We start from the raw sequence: 19359 nt of genomic DNA, 5'->3' as shown, positions 1-19359 counted from the left end.
AGGCACCAAGGAAGGAGCCGGAATAGTGTCCTGAATGGTAACATGAACTGCAGCCTGGGCCTGTTGAAGAGACTGAGAATACTTCAGTAGAAGCTAGTTAGTAATGTCATCAATGATAGTCTCTTAAACAGAGTGGGGGTGGGGGATGCTTTTAAATAGGGGAGGGATCCCCCTTCCAAGGGTTATATATTGCCCTAAGAAGGGCCAATTTTTGTTCATTTGTAAAATTAATTTAGAGAGTGGGCTTAATAGTCAGGTTCATGCACTCGATCCTTCTGGAGCTCCGAGGTCTGTATGTGCAGTGCAGCTCTCAGGTTATGTTTAAGACCTACTGATGCAGCTGGCGGTGGTGGTGAACGCCTTTAATCCCAGCACTAGGGAGGCAGAGGCAGGCAGATCTCTGTGAGTTCGAGGCCAGCCTGGTCTACAGAGCGACTTCCAGGACAGCTTCCAAAGTTCCAGAGAAACCCTGTCTTGAAAAACCAAAAAAGAAAAAAAAAACCTACTTACTGACGCTTTGAGCTATAGATGAGGGGAAGGCAGCTCCTATCAGGTTCAACAGGGACAGCCTGAACCTAGGAATAATCTGATGTAAAGGAGTCCTGACCACTGTTAGAGCAGTCTCCTTCTGGGTACCAAAAAGGCTCTCACCCACTCTAACCGGATGAGGTTGACTTTCATTTTTCACCAGAGGTTAATCCTCTGACAGATTGAGATGGAGCAGAGGAGGAATTGGAGGAAGAAGAAGAAAGGGGGAAATGATGTAATTATATTTTAATTAAAAGAAAATAAAGGTTTTAAAAATATTCACCTATAAAAATAATATGATTTATAAAACCTTGAAAATCTATCGGGGGTGTCCCAAAATACCATAGAACATTTTAAAAACTACTAGAGATAACCTGAACAGTACTGTATCTATTCAACAAGTGGAACTGTGTTTAAGAAATTTCAGACAAGCTTATAACTTTAAGAAAACAAAACAGAAGCTGGAGAGATGGCTTGGCAGTTAAGATCTCTGGCTGCTCTTTCAGAGGACTTGGGTTCCATTCCCAGAATCCATATAGTGACTCAAAAGCATATGTAACTCCAGTTCCAAGGGATTCAGTGGCCTCGTTTGGCCTCCACAGGCAATAGACATTCATATAATACACTTACACACATGCAAACAACACACTCATACACACGAAATACTTTCTAAGCAAAGCAAAAAAAAAAAAGATGATGAACTTAAATGTAGTAAAATCAGTATGCGTCTTTAGCTAAAATTCCATTTGGAATACTTCCAGAAACTTCAACCATATTTAACAGTTAATTTTAGCAAAATTATTAAACATAAGGCCTTTATGATGGAAAAGAACAGAATGAATGTTTCCCTCTGTTCAGAAAGCAAATGGGTATAAAGAATCTTGAAGTAGAGCTATTAAACCAGTTACCTATTCTTAATTCTTATTTTCTATCTTTTTGTAACATTTATATTTGTTCACTGAAAAATAAGGCTTTTTTAGTAAAAAAAAAAAGATTTTATATACATCTTCTAAAGCTAGGTTTTCCATGACAGCTATGGAGGCTATAGCTTCAGAAATTTTATTAGAAAGAATTAAGCATGTGCACTAAAAGTTGTAAATTAAATTTTACACAGTGGAAACTGTCTTGCAATTTTGTGACCATTAATCTTACCAAAATTGTTATAATTAATGCTCCAGGCATATACACATTGGAAGAATTCCATGAATAGTTAGAAAGTTGCTAATTGTATCCCCTCACCTTTGAAAAAACTGCAAGAAAAATTCAAACCTTGAAGGATTTATTTCCACATAAGATAAAATTTATTCTAACACAGACATTTGACCCGGTTTGCAGAGACAGATGGTGGTGAGTGAAAGGCCACTGAGAAAAGATGGTGTTTGAGTGCCTGAACAGCAGCTTGCCATGCTCAGTAGATAAAGACAGCAAAACCATAAATGGAAAGAAAAGCAAAAGGAACAAAAGGGAGAGGACTCTATCCATTTGCCTTTCTTCTAGAGCAGTACTTCTCAACCTGTGGGTTACAACTCCTTTGGGGGCAAATGACATTTTCACAGGGGTTACCTAATACCATTGCAAAACACAAATATTTACACACTCTGATTCATAGAAGTAGCAAAATTACAGTTATACAATGACAATGAAAATAATGCTATGGTTGGGGGTCACCATGACGTGAGGAACTATATTAAAGGGTCACAGAATTAGGAAGGTTGGGAACCACTGTTCTAGGAGACTAGAGAGGGGAACAGTGTGACGATGCCCTGGCCCCTCCCCACTGCACTACCCACAAGTTTCAGCCTGTAACAGCCTCGTGGCAGAGCCTTACCTGAACAAGCAGCAAGGGTCATATACTGCTAAAGAAAAAGCCATTTGAACAGGAGGAAGAGATGTGAAAACTATAACCTGAGGAGTTTAGGTGTTTTGAGAGAAAGCAGACTGTGGTGGAGCACAGCTTGTTGGTACAGCTCTTAACTAGCATGTGCAGGGCCTCAGATCAAATTCCCAGCATTGCAAACAAATATATGCATAAATATTCAAACATGTGAATCTCAATGACTTTTTGGAAACTGGCAGTGAAGATTAAAGACTACTAGTGAGAGGTATCTAAACAGGACTGAGAAAAAGAGAGAAGACAAACCTTAAGAGCTGATTCTTAATCCATGGGACAGGACAGAGACTAGAATGAGGTAATTCTGCATTCAAGTCCAAAAGAAGTCTGCAATATTTCCCTCTTCCTTTGGTGTATTTCTTCAGTGTGGGAAGAGGCCCACCCACTGCAAAAGCACAGAGACTGATGAGTGAAATGCCAGTATTAGCTGAAAGGCTACCCTCACAGCAAAATCCAGCTGGATGCTTGATCTAACATCTATGTCATATGTCCTCACCAAATTGACGTACAGCAGTAACGATCTCAGAGACAATGCCATTTCCAGGAACTAGAAATACTTAGATGGTCATTGATTTTACAATAGAAGAGAGTAGAGGGGAGAAGAGGGCAGTCTGGACTTGACCAATACGCACTGTGTTCATGTGTAGAGACAGCACAGTAAATGCCACTAATGGGAGCAACTCATGCATTCATGGGAGATGTTAAAGAGAGGAGAATGAAAGAAATTTTATTAGCATTTACAGCAAAGTCACAGATTCTCTTTCTGTTCTTCACTGTAAATTTTAAGGAAACGTGAACTAAACCGTGACTTAAGACTACCCTACTTCCCGATTGTCAAAAGGTGAAAGATGAGTTGAAAACTGTTTTATCTCCCTCATGATTAGCACCATCATCATCACTGCCATTGATAGCCTCATCTCTGTTTATCCTCCCAAACCTCCCACATAAGCAGCTGTGACCTCGGTTCCCACACACTTCCTGCCCACATGCCCCCACGTCACTGCTGTCCTTAGAGTTTTCACCACTGAGACTTTCCCCAATGCAGAAGCACCGGTTGCTCAGCGGTTCGTTCCAATGGGAGCTGTAGAACAGTGGCTTCAAGTTGTTGTATCCGTCATCAGAAAGGCATTAGTGATGAGGGTAGAGTGCAGAGGTCAAGTGCTTGCCTAGGATGTGCAAGGCCCTGGCTTCCATGCCAGCACCACAAAAGGTATAAAAGAAATAAGAGAAAGAGTAAAGGGAAAAACAAACAGACAAGCAAAGCAAAACAACAAAGCTAAACATGGTAATCCAAATATTTGCAATCCCAGTGTTTGGGCGTTTGGGAGACTAAGGGAGGAGAGGCACTGGGGTATATAGGAAGCCCCTGCCTCAAAAGCACAAAAGGGGGGAAAAAAGAAAAAAGCAGATTTGTCACATCAAAGCACACTAGCGACTCACTCCACCACGAATTGGCCTGTTCTGTTTTGTGCTACTCTGGCATACTTTGAAATGCTTGCTGCATTCATTAAATTCATTTTGTGACCATAACATAGCCCATGACCCAAAATTTACAATAAGCAGCGATTTTAGTCAAACGGATTGGCTGGTGACAGCCTGAGGAAGTGGTAGTGTTATTTCCACAGGGTGGAGCAATGGAGCTGAAAAACTGAGAACAAAAGTTATTGGGAAAGAGCAAATGATCTGTTATTTCCTCTCCAATACACAAGCACTCGTGCACACATATTCTGCCATGCTGTGCCTCATTCTTTTTTTTTTTTTTAATCTAGACTGCTATCAGCATTACAGCATCACAGGTTGGCTGCAAATAAATCATTGTCTCCACTATGTGCAAAAAGAAAGCCATATGACTCTGTCACTTTTTTGTCTTTTGCAAGTACTCTTGCCCGCCTCCCCCCAATGACATGAAGGCCCTAATCCCTGCAGTCAGTAATATACATCACTGATATGGGATACAAGACCCACGTCTTCACCACCATCAGTTTATTGCCTCATCATTCACTATGGTTCTGAAACAAATGAACAACTGAGGTGAGTTCCAGGCCCCATCAGTGCCCTCCAGCGTCCAGCGGGCTTCTGTCTTTCCCAAGAACCTTCAGCAAGGCCGCCTTCATGTCTTTGTTTCGGAGTGAGTAGATGAAAGGGTTTAGTGTGGGGGTCACCAGGCAGTAGAACAGGGTGAGAAACTTGCCCTGGTCCTGACTTGCCACATTCCCAGGCTGCATGTACATGTAGATGATGGTACTGTAGAAAAGAGATACCACCACCATGTGTGAAGAGCAGGTGTTGAAGGCCTTGCGCCGACCAGCTGCAGACTTGATTCTTAACACTGCAGCGGCGATGTAGCCATAGGAGACCAGGATCATGGTGAGAGGCACAAGGACAATGGGGATGGCCAGGAAGAAAGCGAGGCCTTCTACCCGGCTTGTGTCCACACAAGAGATTCGGATGATGGCCGGCATCTCACACACAAAGTGGTTGATACGGCGATGACCACAGCGCCCCAGAGACATGGTCAATGGGGACATCAGTATGGAATTGGCAATACCACTGAGCCAGGCAAAGGCTGCCAGTTTCAGGCACAGCTGTGGGTGCATGATGGTCAGGTAATGCAGAGGCTTGCAGACAGCTACAAAGCGGTCATAGGCCATAACTGATAGGAGAATGCACTCAATCCCCCCTACAGACAGGAAGGCAAAGAGCTGAATGACACACCCCACAAAGCTTATGGTCTTCCGTGGTCCCCAGAGGTTAACCTGCAACTGGGGAATGCTACTTGTTGTGTAGCACAGGTCGAGAAGGGACAGGTTGCTGAGGAAGAAATACATGGGTGTGTGCAGCCGAAGGTCCACTAGGGAAAGGAAGATGATGGTTGAGTTGCCTGTGACGGCCAGAAAGTAAAAGACCATATTGACAACAAAGAGAACCATCTCCAGCCTGGGCCGGTCAGAGAAACCCAGGAGAATAAAGTCCCAAGAGCTCTCATTGTTGGTCTCCATCAGCTGTGACCTCACATACCTGTGTAGGAAGCATGACACGCGAGTATTAGAAAATAGCTGAGTTGATCTGGACACAAACTGTCCCCGGCAAAGACACATTCCACCATACCATCCACATTTTAACTATAGTGACTTGCTTAATGCTTGCCTGTGACGTGAGGTGCCAGAGGAAGATACTTGTCTGCCATGGGTAGAAGCTCAAACTTGCCCCTAAATAGTGTTCTAATCCAGTCAATGAAGGTAACCAGATAAATGTTCAAAAAACTTTTATTTTGAAGAGGAGCTTTTATTGATATTTTCATAAAGTACTGTTTTTTAAAAAATCACTTTTGCCAGTCTTCTAACATTGCAGTACTTTTCAAAAACTTGATATAATCACCTGCACTTTGTGAAACAAATTGTTTCAAGTAATTTGATCAGATCTCCTATTTCCTCACTCCAAGTCCATGTTTCAATTATCATAGACCCATGGCAAAAAAAAAGTCTCTTGTTCTTACAATCTTGTGCCATGAATTTCCGGTTAGACAGGAGTGAGGCACAACATGACAAGTTACTCACAATAATTATGCTTCCAGGAAATTAAGAGCCTGTGGCCCTAAATATTCTAGCCTCCAAGAAGTTAATGAGTGGGTTTCGTCTCTTGACCCAGCGATTCAAGTGACATTGCCTAAGAGACCCAAAGAAGCTTTCTTTATTTGGAGTTTTTATGAAAAACCTGGCACACAGGACAAAAAGAGCAACATGTCTCATAGATGGAGACTAGTTGGGTTTTCAAGCTTCCTGAAGCACTAGGTTCTAAGACACCATTCTGGAAGCCCAGAAGTCACCTGCCAGCAGCCTGCTTAGGAATGCCCCATGCCTGTACCAGCGCCCCCTACTCATAATGACCTGCCTCTCTAACAGTGGTCAGAACAAACTGAGTCTGGGATTCAGATTCTACAATCAGATGAGACCCTCACAGAGTCATCTCTCTTGTTAAAGGTGATGAAAGGGGAGCCAGGGCATTTTCCCAAGAGAAAAACAATTGCCAAAGCTGAACCACTCCCTAAGACAGTTCTCAGGGCTTGACCTTTCCCTCAAGAAGCCATGCTCTTGGGCTTAAGCCAGCAGATGACCTCTCACACACCCCAGATGCCACAAACCAATGCTCCTTTACCTTGCCTGATGTTTACACTCTAACCACACTTGGGTTCCAGTTATATAATAAATGGAAAGTAGATGCGGTAGAAATTAAATATCACATGTTCAAAGATACAAAAAGGAAATGGCAAAAAGAAAAGCTGTTTTGACCACATTCTGTAACTGAAGGTCAAAGGTTATTTCTTGGCTAAAGAAATGCCTTGATCTATGGTTCACTGGTGAAAACCCAACTTCAAAATCATTAGAGACAGGTTTTTTTTTTTAAAAAATAACAATTTGTAGACTGTCTGAAGCAGACAATTGGAACACTTGTGTCATAAATAAATCAATGGGTTTAATTTGTTGCCAGTAGAAAAATCTAGTATTCTGATAATGTTTATAGCAGTATTAGTGTAAGCTGGGAGGGTACAACTGTTAAGTGTTCAGGAAAAGACTGGGGCATTTCTATGTTCCATTCCATACTATAACAAAATGTCTGAGAATGGATTATCTGTAACAAACAGAAAGTCATTTGGCTTACAGTTCTTTGCAGTTTTTGAAGCTTTACCATCCCATAGAAGGACAGAAGAGATAAAGAGAGGTCATTATTTTATTCAGAACTTACCCACCCCCATGATAACAGTGTTAGTCTAGCGCTTCTGGGATTGCTTTTTAAATCTACATACGCTTCAACAGTGCCCACTTTCAACACTGCTGCACTGGACACTCAGCGTCCAATACATGGGCTTTGGGGGACATGGTCAAATTATAGCAGTAGATTTGTGGGTGACAAAATTAAAGAGGGCTTTCAGAAGAGAAAAATGATTCTGTTGGTTGGAAATCTTAACCTAGCTAAATAGCAAATATCTAGGGAACAAAGACAAGCATGGTCCAAGGATCTGCTAGATCAAATATTAAAAAGCAAACTTTAAAATAAGGAGAGAATGATTAATTTTCTCTGAAAGACTGACCTGGAAGTGAGTATTCACCTGCTCGGGACATGGCGAACACGCTGTGCTAACAGCAATGAGAAACCTTCCCGCACTACAGAAATGCTCACCCCTCACTTGCTTCCTGGAAAGGGGGTGACACAGATACCCTGTCCCCACCCTAGTATTTCTTTGCCATACTGAACTGGAGAGACTTTAAAGGGTTCAGGCTCATTAGGAAACCAGGAAGACGCTAAGTTATTTATAATATTGAATTCCCTGGGTCCCTTCCTCCCATTCCCAGAAGTAGGAAGGACTAACTCAGAGAAACAACTCTCAGGAGATTTTTTTTTGTAGTGGGTATAGAGAAAGGTAATTAGTTAGTCTCAACAGTAAGTTCATTTAAGATATATTCCTTAAAGTGAACCAAATTCAGAAATGAGTGGAAAAATAATTTCTCCTGAGTATTAATTGTTTGATTATAATGGATTGGCTGGCACTTTCTTTTTGACTTACAAAGACATTGTATTTCATTTCTCCTGTTCTTAAAATATGCTACATTTCCAATTACAAACTGTTTTACACAATGAGCTTTAATTTCAATCCACTTCTCCTTAAACTGAGATTTTTTTTACTAATTGCATTTGTTTTTTCTCAATATATGTTTTTATTTAAATTAGAAACATGAATGTTTCACACGTCAGTCCCAGCTCCTTCTCCCACCCCTCCTCCCTTGTCCCTCCACCAGCCCTCCAGCCCCCCACCCAATCCCCACATCATTCCCCAGGGAGGGCGAGGCCCTCCTTGGGGGGGCGATCTCTAAAGTCTGTCATTTCATTCAGGGCAGGATCTAGGCCTTTCCCCATGTGTCCAGGCTGAGAGAGCATCCCTCTATTTGGAATGGGCTCCCAGAGCTCATTCATAAACCATGGTAAACACTGATCTACTACACAAGGCCCCAGTGATTTCTGTGGCCTCCTCCCTGTCACTACATTCATGGAGTCTGGATCAGTACCCTGTTGGCCTCTCAGGCATCAGTCTGGGGTTCAAGAGCTCTCCCTTAACCGGTCAGCTGTCTTTGTGGGTTTCATCATCATGGTCTTGACCGCTTTGCTCACCACCCCTCCATCTCTGTCACGAGGTTCCAGGAGTTCAGTTCAGTGTTTAGCTGTGGGTATCTGTCTCTGCTTCCATCAGTCCCTGGATGAAGGTTCTAGGATGGCATATAGGGTAGTCATCAACCCTATCATCAAGGAGGGGCTATTAGTGTAGTCTCTCCACTATTGTTTAGTTTGCCAGTTGGTGTTATCCTTGTAGATCTCTGGAGATCTCACTAATGTCAGCTCTTTCCTCAAGCCTATAATGACTCAATCTATTATGGTATCTCTCATCCTGCTCTCCTCTATTCTTACCTTGACTCAACCTTCCCGCTCCCCCATGCCTTCTTCTCCCCTCCTCTTATCTCCCTCCCTTTTTCTTGGTTCCCTCTCCCCTCTCCTGATGTTCCCAATCTGCTCGGGAGATCTTGCCTCATTCCACTTCTCTGGAGTATCATGCATCTCTCTTGGGAACCTCCCTGTTTCCCAGACTCACTGGCACTGGGATTGTAGGCTGACACTCCCCTGATCCATGTCTAAAATCCATATATGAGTGAATACATACCATGTTTGTCTTTTTGTGTCTGGGTTACCTCACCCAGGATGGTTTCCTCTAGTGCCATCCATTTGCCTGCAAATTTCATGATTCCATTGTTTTTCTCCGCTGAGTAGTACTCCATTGTGTAAATGTACCACATTTTCCCTATCCACTCTTCAGTTGTGGGGCATCTAAGTTGCTTCCAGGATCTGGCTATTACATATAATGCTGCTATGAACATAGTGGAACAGTCATCCTTGTTGTGTGAATGTGCATCTTTTGGGTATATGCCTGAGTGGAATTGCTGGGTCTTGTGGTAGACTCAGACCCATTTTCCTGAGGAATCTCCATACTGATTTCCATAGTGGCTGTACTAGTTGGCACTCCCACCAGCAGTGGAGGAGTGTTCCCCTTTCTCCACATCCTCTCCAGCACTAACTGTCATTGGTGTTTTTTATTTTCACCATTCTGACAGGAGTAAGATGATATCTCAGAGCTGTTTTGATTTGCATTTCCCTAATGGCTAGTGAAGTTGAGCACTTTCTCAAGTGTCTCTCAGCCATTTTATACTCCTCAATTGAGAATTTTCTATTTAGTTCAGTCCCCCACTTTTTAATTGGATCCATTGGTGTTTTGGAGACTTGCTTCTTGAGTTCTTTGTAAATTTTGGAGATCAGTCCTCTGTCAGATGTGGGGTTAGTGAATGTCTTTTCCCAATCTGTGGACTGCCTTTCTCTCTTGTTGACTGTGTCCTTTGCCTTACAGAAGTTTTTAGTTTTATGAGGTCCCATTTGTTAATTGTCGATCTCAGTGTCTGTGCCACTGGTGTTATGTTCAGGAAGTGGTCTCCTATACCAACTTGTTGAAGAGTATCTCCCACTTTCTCTTCTAAAAGTTTCAGTGTGGCTGGATTTATATTGAGATCTTTGATCCATTTGGACTTAAGTTTTGTACAAGGCTATAAACAAGGATCTATCTGCAGTCTTCTGCATACCAGTACCCAGTTATGCCAGCACCATTTGTTGAAGATGCTTTCTTTTTCCATTGTATAGTTTTAGCTTCTTTGTCAAAAATCAAGTGTTCCTAGGTGTGTGGGTTAAAATCAGGTTTTTCAATTCGGTTCCATTGGTCTGCCTGCCTATTTTTGTGCCAATACCAAGCTGTTTTCAGGACTATAGCTCTATAATAGAGCTTGAAGTCAGGGATGGTGATGCCTCCAGACATTACTTTGTTGAGCAGTGTTGTCTTGGCTATCCTGGGTCTTTTGTTTTTCCATATAAAGTTGAGAATTGTTCTTTCAAGGTCTGTGAAGAATTGTGCTGGGATTTTGATGGGGATTGCATTGAGTCTGTAGATTGCTCTTGGCAGGATTGCCATTTTTACTACATCGATCCTACCTATCCAAGAGTATGGGAGATCTTTCCATTTCCTGGTGTCTTCTTTAATTTCTTTCTTTAAAGACTCAAAGTTCTTGCGATACAGGTCTTTCACTTGTTTGGTTAGCGTTACCCCCAGGTATTTTATGTTGTTTGTGACAATTGTAAAGGGCGATGTTTCTCTGATTTCTTTCTCAGCCCTTTTATTGTCTGTATATAGTAGGGCTACTGATTTTCTTGAGTCGATCTTGTTTCCTGCCATGTTGCTGAAGGTGTTTATCAGCTGCAAGAGTTCTCTGGTAGACTTTTTTGGGTCACTTATGTAAACTATCATATCATCTGCTAATAGTGAAAGTTTTACCTCTTCCTTTCCAATTTGTATCCCCTTGATCTCCTTTTGTTGTCTTATTGCTCTAGCTAGAACTTCCAGTACAATATTGAAGAGATATGGGGTGAGGGGACAGCTTTGTCTTGTTCCTGATCTTAGAGTTTCTCTCTGTTCAGTTTGATGTTGGCTGTTGGTTTGCTGTACATAGTTTTTATGATTAAACTGAGATCTTAAAAAAGCTCCTGGGGCAAAAATGCTTGCGGAAAATTCCTACCCATATCAAATACTGGCAACAGTTAGAAAGAAAGTTGACAGAACAAAAAAAATTACATTTTGCAAACTTGTCCATATTGTTGAAATGATCAAGACAGTGTGAATATAATTTGAGCAAAACAGGAATGTGAAAGAATAGATTTTTTTAAAAATGAATAAACATGGTATGTTTTTATAGTAAAATTAGAAGCAAATGAGGTATCAAAATAACATAGTGACTATAATACAAATGATAAATGTTAAAAATGGTTAACACATTTGAATGCCATTACAAAAAATCATTTCTATGAGTGAGAGCACAAGAAAGAAGCCACCAAAATGACTGTTCCACAATTAGAGAGAAAATTTTACTGTAGGTAAGAGAGAACAGCCAGAGGCATCTAGAAGAGTCTAGAGAAGAGAGAGAAAGAACAGACTAGATGTGGCCAGGGATATCTGCAAGAGAATGTGACTAGGAGCTGAAGGGGTCTGGAGGCCAGCATGGGCTTTGATATGGAACCACATGTATATTCCAAGTGGCCCTTTCTGGCTGACAGAAACACATTTCACAGGTCCCTGAGAATGCTAAACCAAACCTGCCAATTCTGGACACATGCTCTGCCTCTGGTTTCCTTTGGACCTAACAATTTCCAGCTAACATAAAACAAAAACTCAATGATTCACTGAAGTTTTGTTATTCCCAAAAGAGATTTGACTAGCCTACAAAGTAGCGAGTTTCATCACAGTATCATGCATTCTTTATCTTGGTTTTTCCTTCTCCCACTCCCCTCCTTCTTTAAAACCTCTACATCACAGGGCGGTGGTGGCGCACACCTTTAATCCCAGCACTCAGGAGGCAGAGGCAGAAGGATCTCTGTGAGTTCAAGGCCAGCCTGGTCTACAGAGAAAGTTCCAGGACAGATTATAGAGTTACAGAGAAACCCTATCTCAAAAAAAAAAAAAAAAAAGAAAGAAAGAAAAGAAAGGAAAAAAAAGAAAGAAAAAGAAAAAAGAAAGAAAAGAAAAAGGAAAAGCCCCTATATTATCTCTCATAGTGCCCCTTCTGCTTTCATAACATAAACCTACACTCACTCCTACATAAATGCACATATGTAATAATTAGAAACTCAGACACATATGAGAGAGAACATGCATTAATTATTTTTCTGCATCTGCATTGCCTCACTCAATATAGTAATTTCTATATACATCAATTTTCCTGAAATCTTATAATTTTGGTTTTCTTTGTGGCTGAATAAAATTCAGTTGTGTATACGTGCCATGCTTTCATTATCCATTTGTCCACCGATGGACACCTAGGCTGACTTTGTTTCTGTGCTTTTGGGAATAGTGAACAATAAGTGAGGATGTACAAGACTCTCTGGGACAGGATGCAGTTCTTTAGGCTGGGTGTATGGCCAGCAAATGCCATAATGAAACCTGCTAAATTGTATTTAACTATTGAAAGACTTTAAAAGAAACTCAATACATTCAAAAAATACATTTCAAAGACTCCTTCTATAATAGTTCACTGACATCAAGCCCACATTCCTGTAAGCATCTTTCACACCTCTCTGCAGGCAAATATAGAAACCAGGGAGTAGAGAGTACTAAGTGGAACCCCAGTGTGTAGTTCATTCTTGTCAGTCAGGAAATCTGTAAAGGCTTTTATGTTGAAGCTTTTTAAAATTAGCTTTATTGAGGTGTTACATACATCAAAATTCATATGTTCTTTTTTTAGTTTTTATTGTTCTTGTTTGTTTATGTTTTTTAAGACAGGGTTTTACTGTGTAATCCTGGCTATCCTGGAACCCACTTTGTAGAAATGCAATGTCCTTCGTCTTCAGGGAAATGTAAATTAAAACTACTTTGAGTCTGTGTGGTGGTGGTGCCTATCTTTAATCCCAGTACTTGGGAGGTAGAGGTAGAAGGATCTCTATGAGTTTAAGGCCAGCTAGGGCTACACAGAGAAACCCTGTCTCAGAACAAACAAACCAAAAAACTACTATGAGATTTCATCTTACACCACTTAGAATGGTTAAGATCAATGAAACAAATGGCAGCACATACAAGAGAGGATGTGGGGAAAGGGAACATTTATTTACTGCTGGTGGGAGTGCAAACTTGTGCGGCCACTATGGAAATCAGTGTGGCAGTTCCTTGGGAGGCTGGGAATAGATCTACCTCAAGATCCAGCTATACCACTCAGGCATATACCCAAAGGATTCTACATTTGTCTACTGAGATACTTTCAAATCCGTATTTATTGCCACTCTATTTATAATAGGCAGAAACTGGAAGCAACACAGATGTACACCATCTGATGAATGGATAATGAAAATGTGGTGCAATGTAATATTATTCAGCTGCTAAGAAGAATGGAATTGTGAAATTTACAGTTAAGCGGATGGGTCTAGAAAAAAAAATCATCCTGAGTGAGTCAACCCAGACATAAAACACAAATATTGTATGTTTTCTCTTATATGAGGGTACTAGCTTTTAAACATCCAATATGGGTACTACGATTACAATAAGCACATAGGTTAGGTAAGAGATGATGGAGGAGAAGAGAAACTTCCAAGGAAGGAGAAATAGAGTAGTTTGTTTTGGAGAGATAAAGGGGAAACTAGAGTAGTAATATTAGATAGGGAAGGGATGGAAAAGAGGGAGAAAGGAGTAAATATGGGGAGGGAAAATTAGTACTAATGGCCACTTGAAAAAAACATATGGAAACTTACTACTGTAGAAGCTTCCTAACATATATACTTTTATAAAAGGAATCTAAATGGAATCAACATATATTTAGGGGAGTCAGTGCTTCAAATAGACATCTTGCCACCAAGTAAGAGATCCAGTGCTAGAAATGGTTTACATCTTATTGAGCCATTGGCCAAATGTGTCCCATGGAAACCCCCAAACATCACATAATTGATCTGGCTATTAGTTACTCTCCACAACTTGATAGTAAGGCCCTATTGCCAAATGCACCAAACACAAATAAGTTGAGCTGGTGCCTAGAAGCTTTACCCCTACTGTCTAGTATTCATGATTCTTAAAGAAACTCTGCATGATACCAGAGGAGAAAGATAATCATCAATATTACTAGCCACAAACTCCGTGACCTGCAACAGTGGTGCAATAGTGATACAAATGTTATGGGAGTAACCAACCACTTTTTAAATTGGATTTAACGCCCACTCCATGAAATGGGACCCATACCTGACACTATTATTATGGTCAAAAGCTTAAGATTAGACTGGTCACAGGCCTAGGGGGAAACATAATGCTATTATTCTCCTAAAGAACATAGCACTAAATGAATGCTATCCATAGATCAGTGCCTCAATCAACTCTCAATAAGGCTGTATCAAGAAGAGAAGCTTTGTCTTGCAGTAGATAGATAAACACAGAATCCCACAAGAGGGCAACAGAAAGAGTGTAAGAGACCTCAGAGCACTTGGTCCTAAATGGGATGTCTACATCAAACCCCTCCCCTCAAGACTACAGGAAGCTATGCAGAGGAGAAAGCAGAAAGATTGTAAGAGCCAGAGGAGAGGTGATGGATGATTCCAAGGAATCAGTGTCTTCTAGACATAGGGCTGATGCACATACATATTCATAGAGACTGCAGCAAAACACACAAAATCTGCACAGGTTTGAACCTATGGACACAGGCTCCCACCCTAACCAAGAAACTATCTGCTATTGATATCTGCTGATGAAGGGAAAATCTGTTTTCTCCAGTGGAGTCTCACAGGGTATATCAACCACACAGGGCAGGCCTATGCTAGGGAATAGTTGGTCAACACGAAATAAGCTCAGTAGTATTTTTATGGACTTTGCCTCATTTTGCTTTCTTTGGGCATTTTCTGTCTTATTGGTCTTTTGGTTATTTATTTTTGTTTTTGTTTTGTGGGTTTTTTGTTGTTGTTCCTTTGTTTTAAAAGATAGAGTGAACATGAAGTTCAGGGGGGCTGGGGGTGGGGAAGATTTGGAAGGGATTGGTGAGGGAAAAGGTAATCAAAATATATTGTGTTAAATTTTTTCAATAAAAAAGAGAGATTGTTGCTTTTAGTGAACATGGGCACACCTTTAATGTCAGTACTCAGGAGGCACAGTTATAGAATGTTTGGGAAATTCTTGGAAGTGTATATTAAGAGTTCTGACCCCACCTGGTGGTGGTGACAAATATTCCAGGAAACCCTGCCTGAAATAACCAACCAACCAACCAAACAAACAAACAAAAAGAGTCCTTATCTCCAGCCAAGCTTTGGAAATTCTGCAGCTCATAGTAAGTGCTGCTTCCAGGAGGCACAGATTGTACAAGCTGGGTCCTCAGGAAACACAGAACTCCCTTTGGAGAGGGAGATTCACAGCTGTTTGTTATCACCTGCTTAAAGAAACCCAAGCTGTCAGTTCTGAGTCTGTGTCATTTGCTCTTCTAACAGTAGCCAGCCTTCTTGGAAGACCTTTGCTATGGAAAACATCAAGGGGGAAGGTGCAGGTGACTAACTCAGCAATTCCTATATAAACAGCAGCTTTTAGGCGAGCCCCTTACATGGGGAGCCTACACATGTCCAGCACAAAATGTTATGATTTTACTGACATCAATGTCTTCCAGTCTGAAAAATACCAGTCATAAATATGACAGCTTTGAACAAAGGTCACATTTGTGTTCTCTCTCTCTCTCTCTCTCTCTCTCTCTCTCTCTCTCTCTCTCTCTCTCTCTCTCTCTCTCTCTGTGTGTGTGTGTGTACTGCATTGTGTTCAGACTGTTTAGTGTCTTACTGTGATTAAAATATATCTGTAGGTGCCCTGCAGTTGTAGATAGTTGATAAGATTAAAGGCATCCTAGAGCAATGCCTACAGATGGGGGAAGATACTTCCCATCCAAAGATTCAGGGTTGTCTCAAACTCAAAGGCATTATCCTTGTCATCTCTCCTTGATCACAAGGTTACACGGTTACCTACACACCCAAGATAGCAATGTAACACCAATTCAGGTTGAGCATCCTCCATCTGAAAATCTAAAATCTAAATTTCCAAAATCCTAAGTTTTTTGAACACCAACGTGACACTCAGTGCCAAGTGAAAAATTACACCTCTGACCTCATGAAATAGACCATAGGCAAAGCACAGGTGTACTAAAAATACTGTATAAAATTACTTTCAAATTATGTATAAATGATATTTATGAAATATAAATGAACTTCTTCCCCGTTATTTCATCTAACACATTATAACAATGAAATCCAAGGCAGTTCTAGTCTCAAGGACTTTGGGCAAGGCTCCTGTGGCCACCTTGTGCTGACTCTACTTAAGAGTCTCCAGCCCCTTTCTCCCATCCCAGAAACTTCCTCCCTGCCTCCTTTACATCCTTGTTCCTCAGAGTGTAGATGAGGGGATTGACACTGGGTGTGACGATGGTGTAGAAGAGAGTGAGAAATTTGCCTTGATCTTGGGAGTAGCTGTTGGCTGGCTGCAAGTACATGTAGATGATGGTTCCATAGAAGAGAGAGACCACAGTCAGGTGGGAAGAGCAGGTGTTGAAGGCCTTCCTGCGTCCTGCTGTTGACTTCATCCTCAGCACCGTGACAGCAATCATGCCATAAGAGAGGAGGATGAGGGAGAGGGGCACCAGGAGAAGGACCACCCCCAGGACAAAAGCACAGGCTTCCACGAGCATGGTGTCTTCACAGGACATGGCAATAAGGGCAGGCATCTCACAGAGGAAGTGGTCCACCCTTCGATGTCCACACCGAGAGAGCTGCATTGTCTGAGGACACATGACAAATGAGTTTAGGAAGCCACAGCACCAGGCAACACTCACCAACTGTAGGCAGAGACGTGGGTGCATGACCACCGTGTAGTGCAGGGGCCGGCAGACAGCCACATAGCGGTCATAGGACATGACGGCCAAGAGGACACATTCAGTGGAGCCCAGCACCATATAGATATAGAGCTGAGCGGCACAGCCATGGTAGGTGATGCTCTTGTCTGGTCCCCAGAGGTTCCACAGCAGCTGGGGGACAATGCTTGTAGTAAAGCAAAGATCCAGGAAAGACAGATTCCCAAGAAAGAAGTACATGGGCAGGTGGAGCCTGGAGTCTATGACTGACAAGAGTATGATGGCAGTGTTGCCCACCAGAGTTAGGGCATAAAAGACTAAGATAAAAGCAAAGAGAATCATCTCCAGTCTAGGTCGATCAGAAAATCCCACCAGGATGAAGGCCTGTAGGTAACTGTCATTGTTTCTTCCCATAACCTTTACTAGCTGTTGTGGAGAAAGAAAACAAGAATGAGATAAGAAAGTTATTTGACCTTTCTTTTTTTTTTAGCATGCACTCAACTAATAGTTATATGCAAAATTGTGTCACTGAAGACCTTGAGGGAGAAAGACTCTGCAGATGCCTTCTTCAGAGAAAAAAATATATATGAATAATGACAAAGAAAGGAGGACCAAGTTAAAGTTCATTAAAATAATATTCTTTAAAATGCTGTTTAAAAAAATCACTCCCAATGGATCAGGAGATCAGGAAAGAGATAGCATTATAGAATTCTAGACATGAGACTTATTTCTTTGTTTATGTTCCAAATACAAGAATTGGACATGCAGCAGACTGAGCAAAATTTATCAAAAAAGGAAGTAGTATGTATAAAGGCATGAAGGACCAATTATTTCATGGATGATGCTAAGAGATATCAAAATTCATATCAGTAACAGATGGTGATTAAAGCCAGGGGAAATACACATCAGGAAACTCCTCTAAGGTGTGTTGTAATTAGATTAAGATGGAACTTATTTATCTTACAAGAACTTGCATGAAGAAAAGCCAGCAGAGAAGTATGCTAAGCTGCAAGCCAGACACAGACCTGTCACAGAGTCATTTCGACTTTCCTGTGATTGAAGAGCTTCCTCCATGACGAGAAAATGTTGAACAAAAGTGAGCATGTAATGACAGCTCCATGTCAAAGGTACATTCGTGTGCCAGTTAGAACTACTAGCACAGAGTTACCTGACTCTGCATTCCTTCATTAGCCCTATCTAATGCTTGTCCATCCGGACTGTGGTTAGCATTGACCATTAATGATTTATTTCTACTGGTTGCACGTTGTAGCCTTTCAGTAAAGTAATTGATGGGAAAAAAAGCTTGTGCTTATTCTTGAAATCTGCAAATTTAGAACACTTGATAGGTCTCTGAGCTAAGTCAGACACATACACAGGTTTACTGTTCAAACTGGATAGCTTTTTGTTTAACAGAGGAAGAGTAGTGCATTGTGTGTCTCAGCAGGAATGGACAAACAGTTAGAAAAAAGACACAAATTAATGTCCCTCAGATTCACTGTGTTCAACTCAATGCACTTGCTTGTTTCTGAGATGGATGTAGCTGCTGTCTTCCAAGACAGAATTCCAGACTGTAAGTTGGTGCTGGGGCCTTCCTCTCCAGCACGCCAACAAAGGGAAATCTTAGCAATTATTGTATATCTACATATGAGGAGAGTCCAAAACAGTTACTAGACTTATCAGCACAAACTCATGTCAAAGTCTCCATCCTTGTTCTCCCCAGAGTGTGGAATACCTAAGATCCTATCGTTTCTCCTTACCCAGTTCTAGAGGTCAGCCAGGAGATTCCCCAGAAATAAGGCGGCCAGAAACTTTTGGTTTCTGGAAATTCCAGTGAAAATTCTGATAGAAGAATAAGCACAAAATTGTTATGTGACTCACCAACCCATTGATATGCTAATAGGCAATTACATAGTAGAGTGTAGAAAAGAAATGACTAGCCATGGGCAGGCATGGCCAGGGATAGCATCTTCTACTGTGATTATGAGGGCAACATGGCGTTGTTTAAATCATGGTGTCTTATCTCACTATTGGATACAGACACCCTAAGGTTAGAAGGCAGAAGACTGACCCAGGAATAAAGGGAGATATGCTTAGCTCTAACAGCTTGGGGAATGTAAACAACCTCATTTTATTGGTTCGCAGAAGGTAAATGGGATTTACCTCATATGCTGATTAGGAGATCCAGAGCAGTCTGGGGACAGGAGGAAAATCAGCGCCTGTTTGTCTCCAGAGTGAAGTCCTTGGGGGGTGATGTTCTCCTGTAGAAAGTCAACTCATTCCTCCTCCCACTCAAAGGCAGAACTCCCAAGGTAGCAGAGGTGGCAAGTCCCCAGCATACACCTCAGGAGCTCTATAAGAAAAAACTGATTTCTGGATTGTATGCAAAAAAAAACATTTGGTCTGAATTCACAAAGTTAATTTTTTTGTCTTTTATTGAAAATATTTTTTCATAAA

At 41.3% G+C, this 19359-nt stretch overlaps 1 protein-coding gene and 1 pseudogene across 1 annotated transcript; both read right to left on the bottom strand.

Moving 5' to 3' along the window:
* Positions 1 to 4184: 4184 nt before the first annotated feature.
* Positions 4185 to 5418, bottom strand: LOC101829867 (annotated as a pseudogene).
* A 10956-nt stretch (positions 5419 to 16374) lies between these two features.
* LOC101830138 (putative olfactory receptor 2W6) lies at positions 16375 to 17322 on the bottom strand. The gene has a single exon (XM_005067874.3). The coding sequence runs from the start codon at positions 17317 to 17319 to the stop codon at positions 16375 to 16377; it is 945 nt and encodes a 314-aa protein (XP_005067931.1). The 5' UTR covers positions 17320 to 17322.
* Between the last annotated feature and the right edge of the window lie 2037 nt (positions 17323 to 19359).

Source organism: Mesocricetus auratus, unplaced genomic scaffold, assembly GCF_017639785.1.
Source record: "Mesocricetus auratus isolate SY011 unplaced genomic scaffold, BCM_Maur_2.0 Super-Scaffold_100007, whole genome shotgun sequence".
In the NCBI taxonomy this organism is placed as follows: Eukaryota; Metazoa; Chordata; class Mammalia; order Rodentia; family Cricetidae; genus Mesocricetus; species Mesocricetus auratus.
This window is presented reverse-complemented; position numbering and strand designations above follow the sequence as displayed.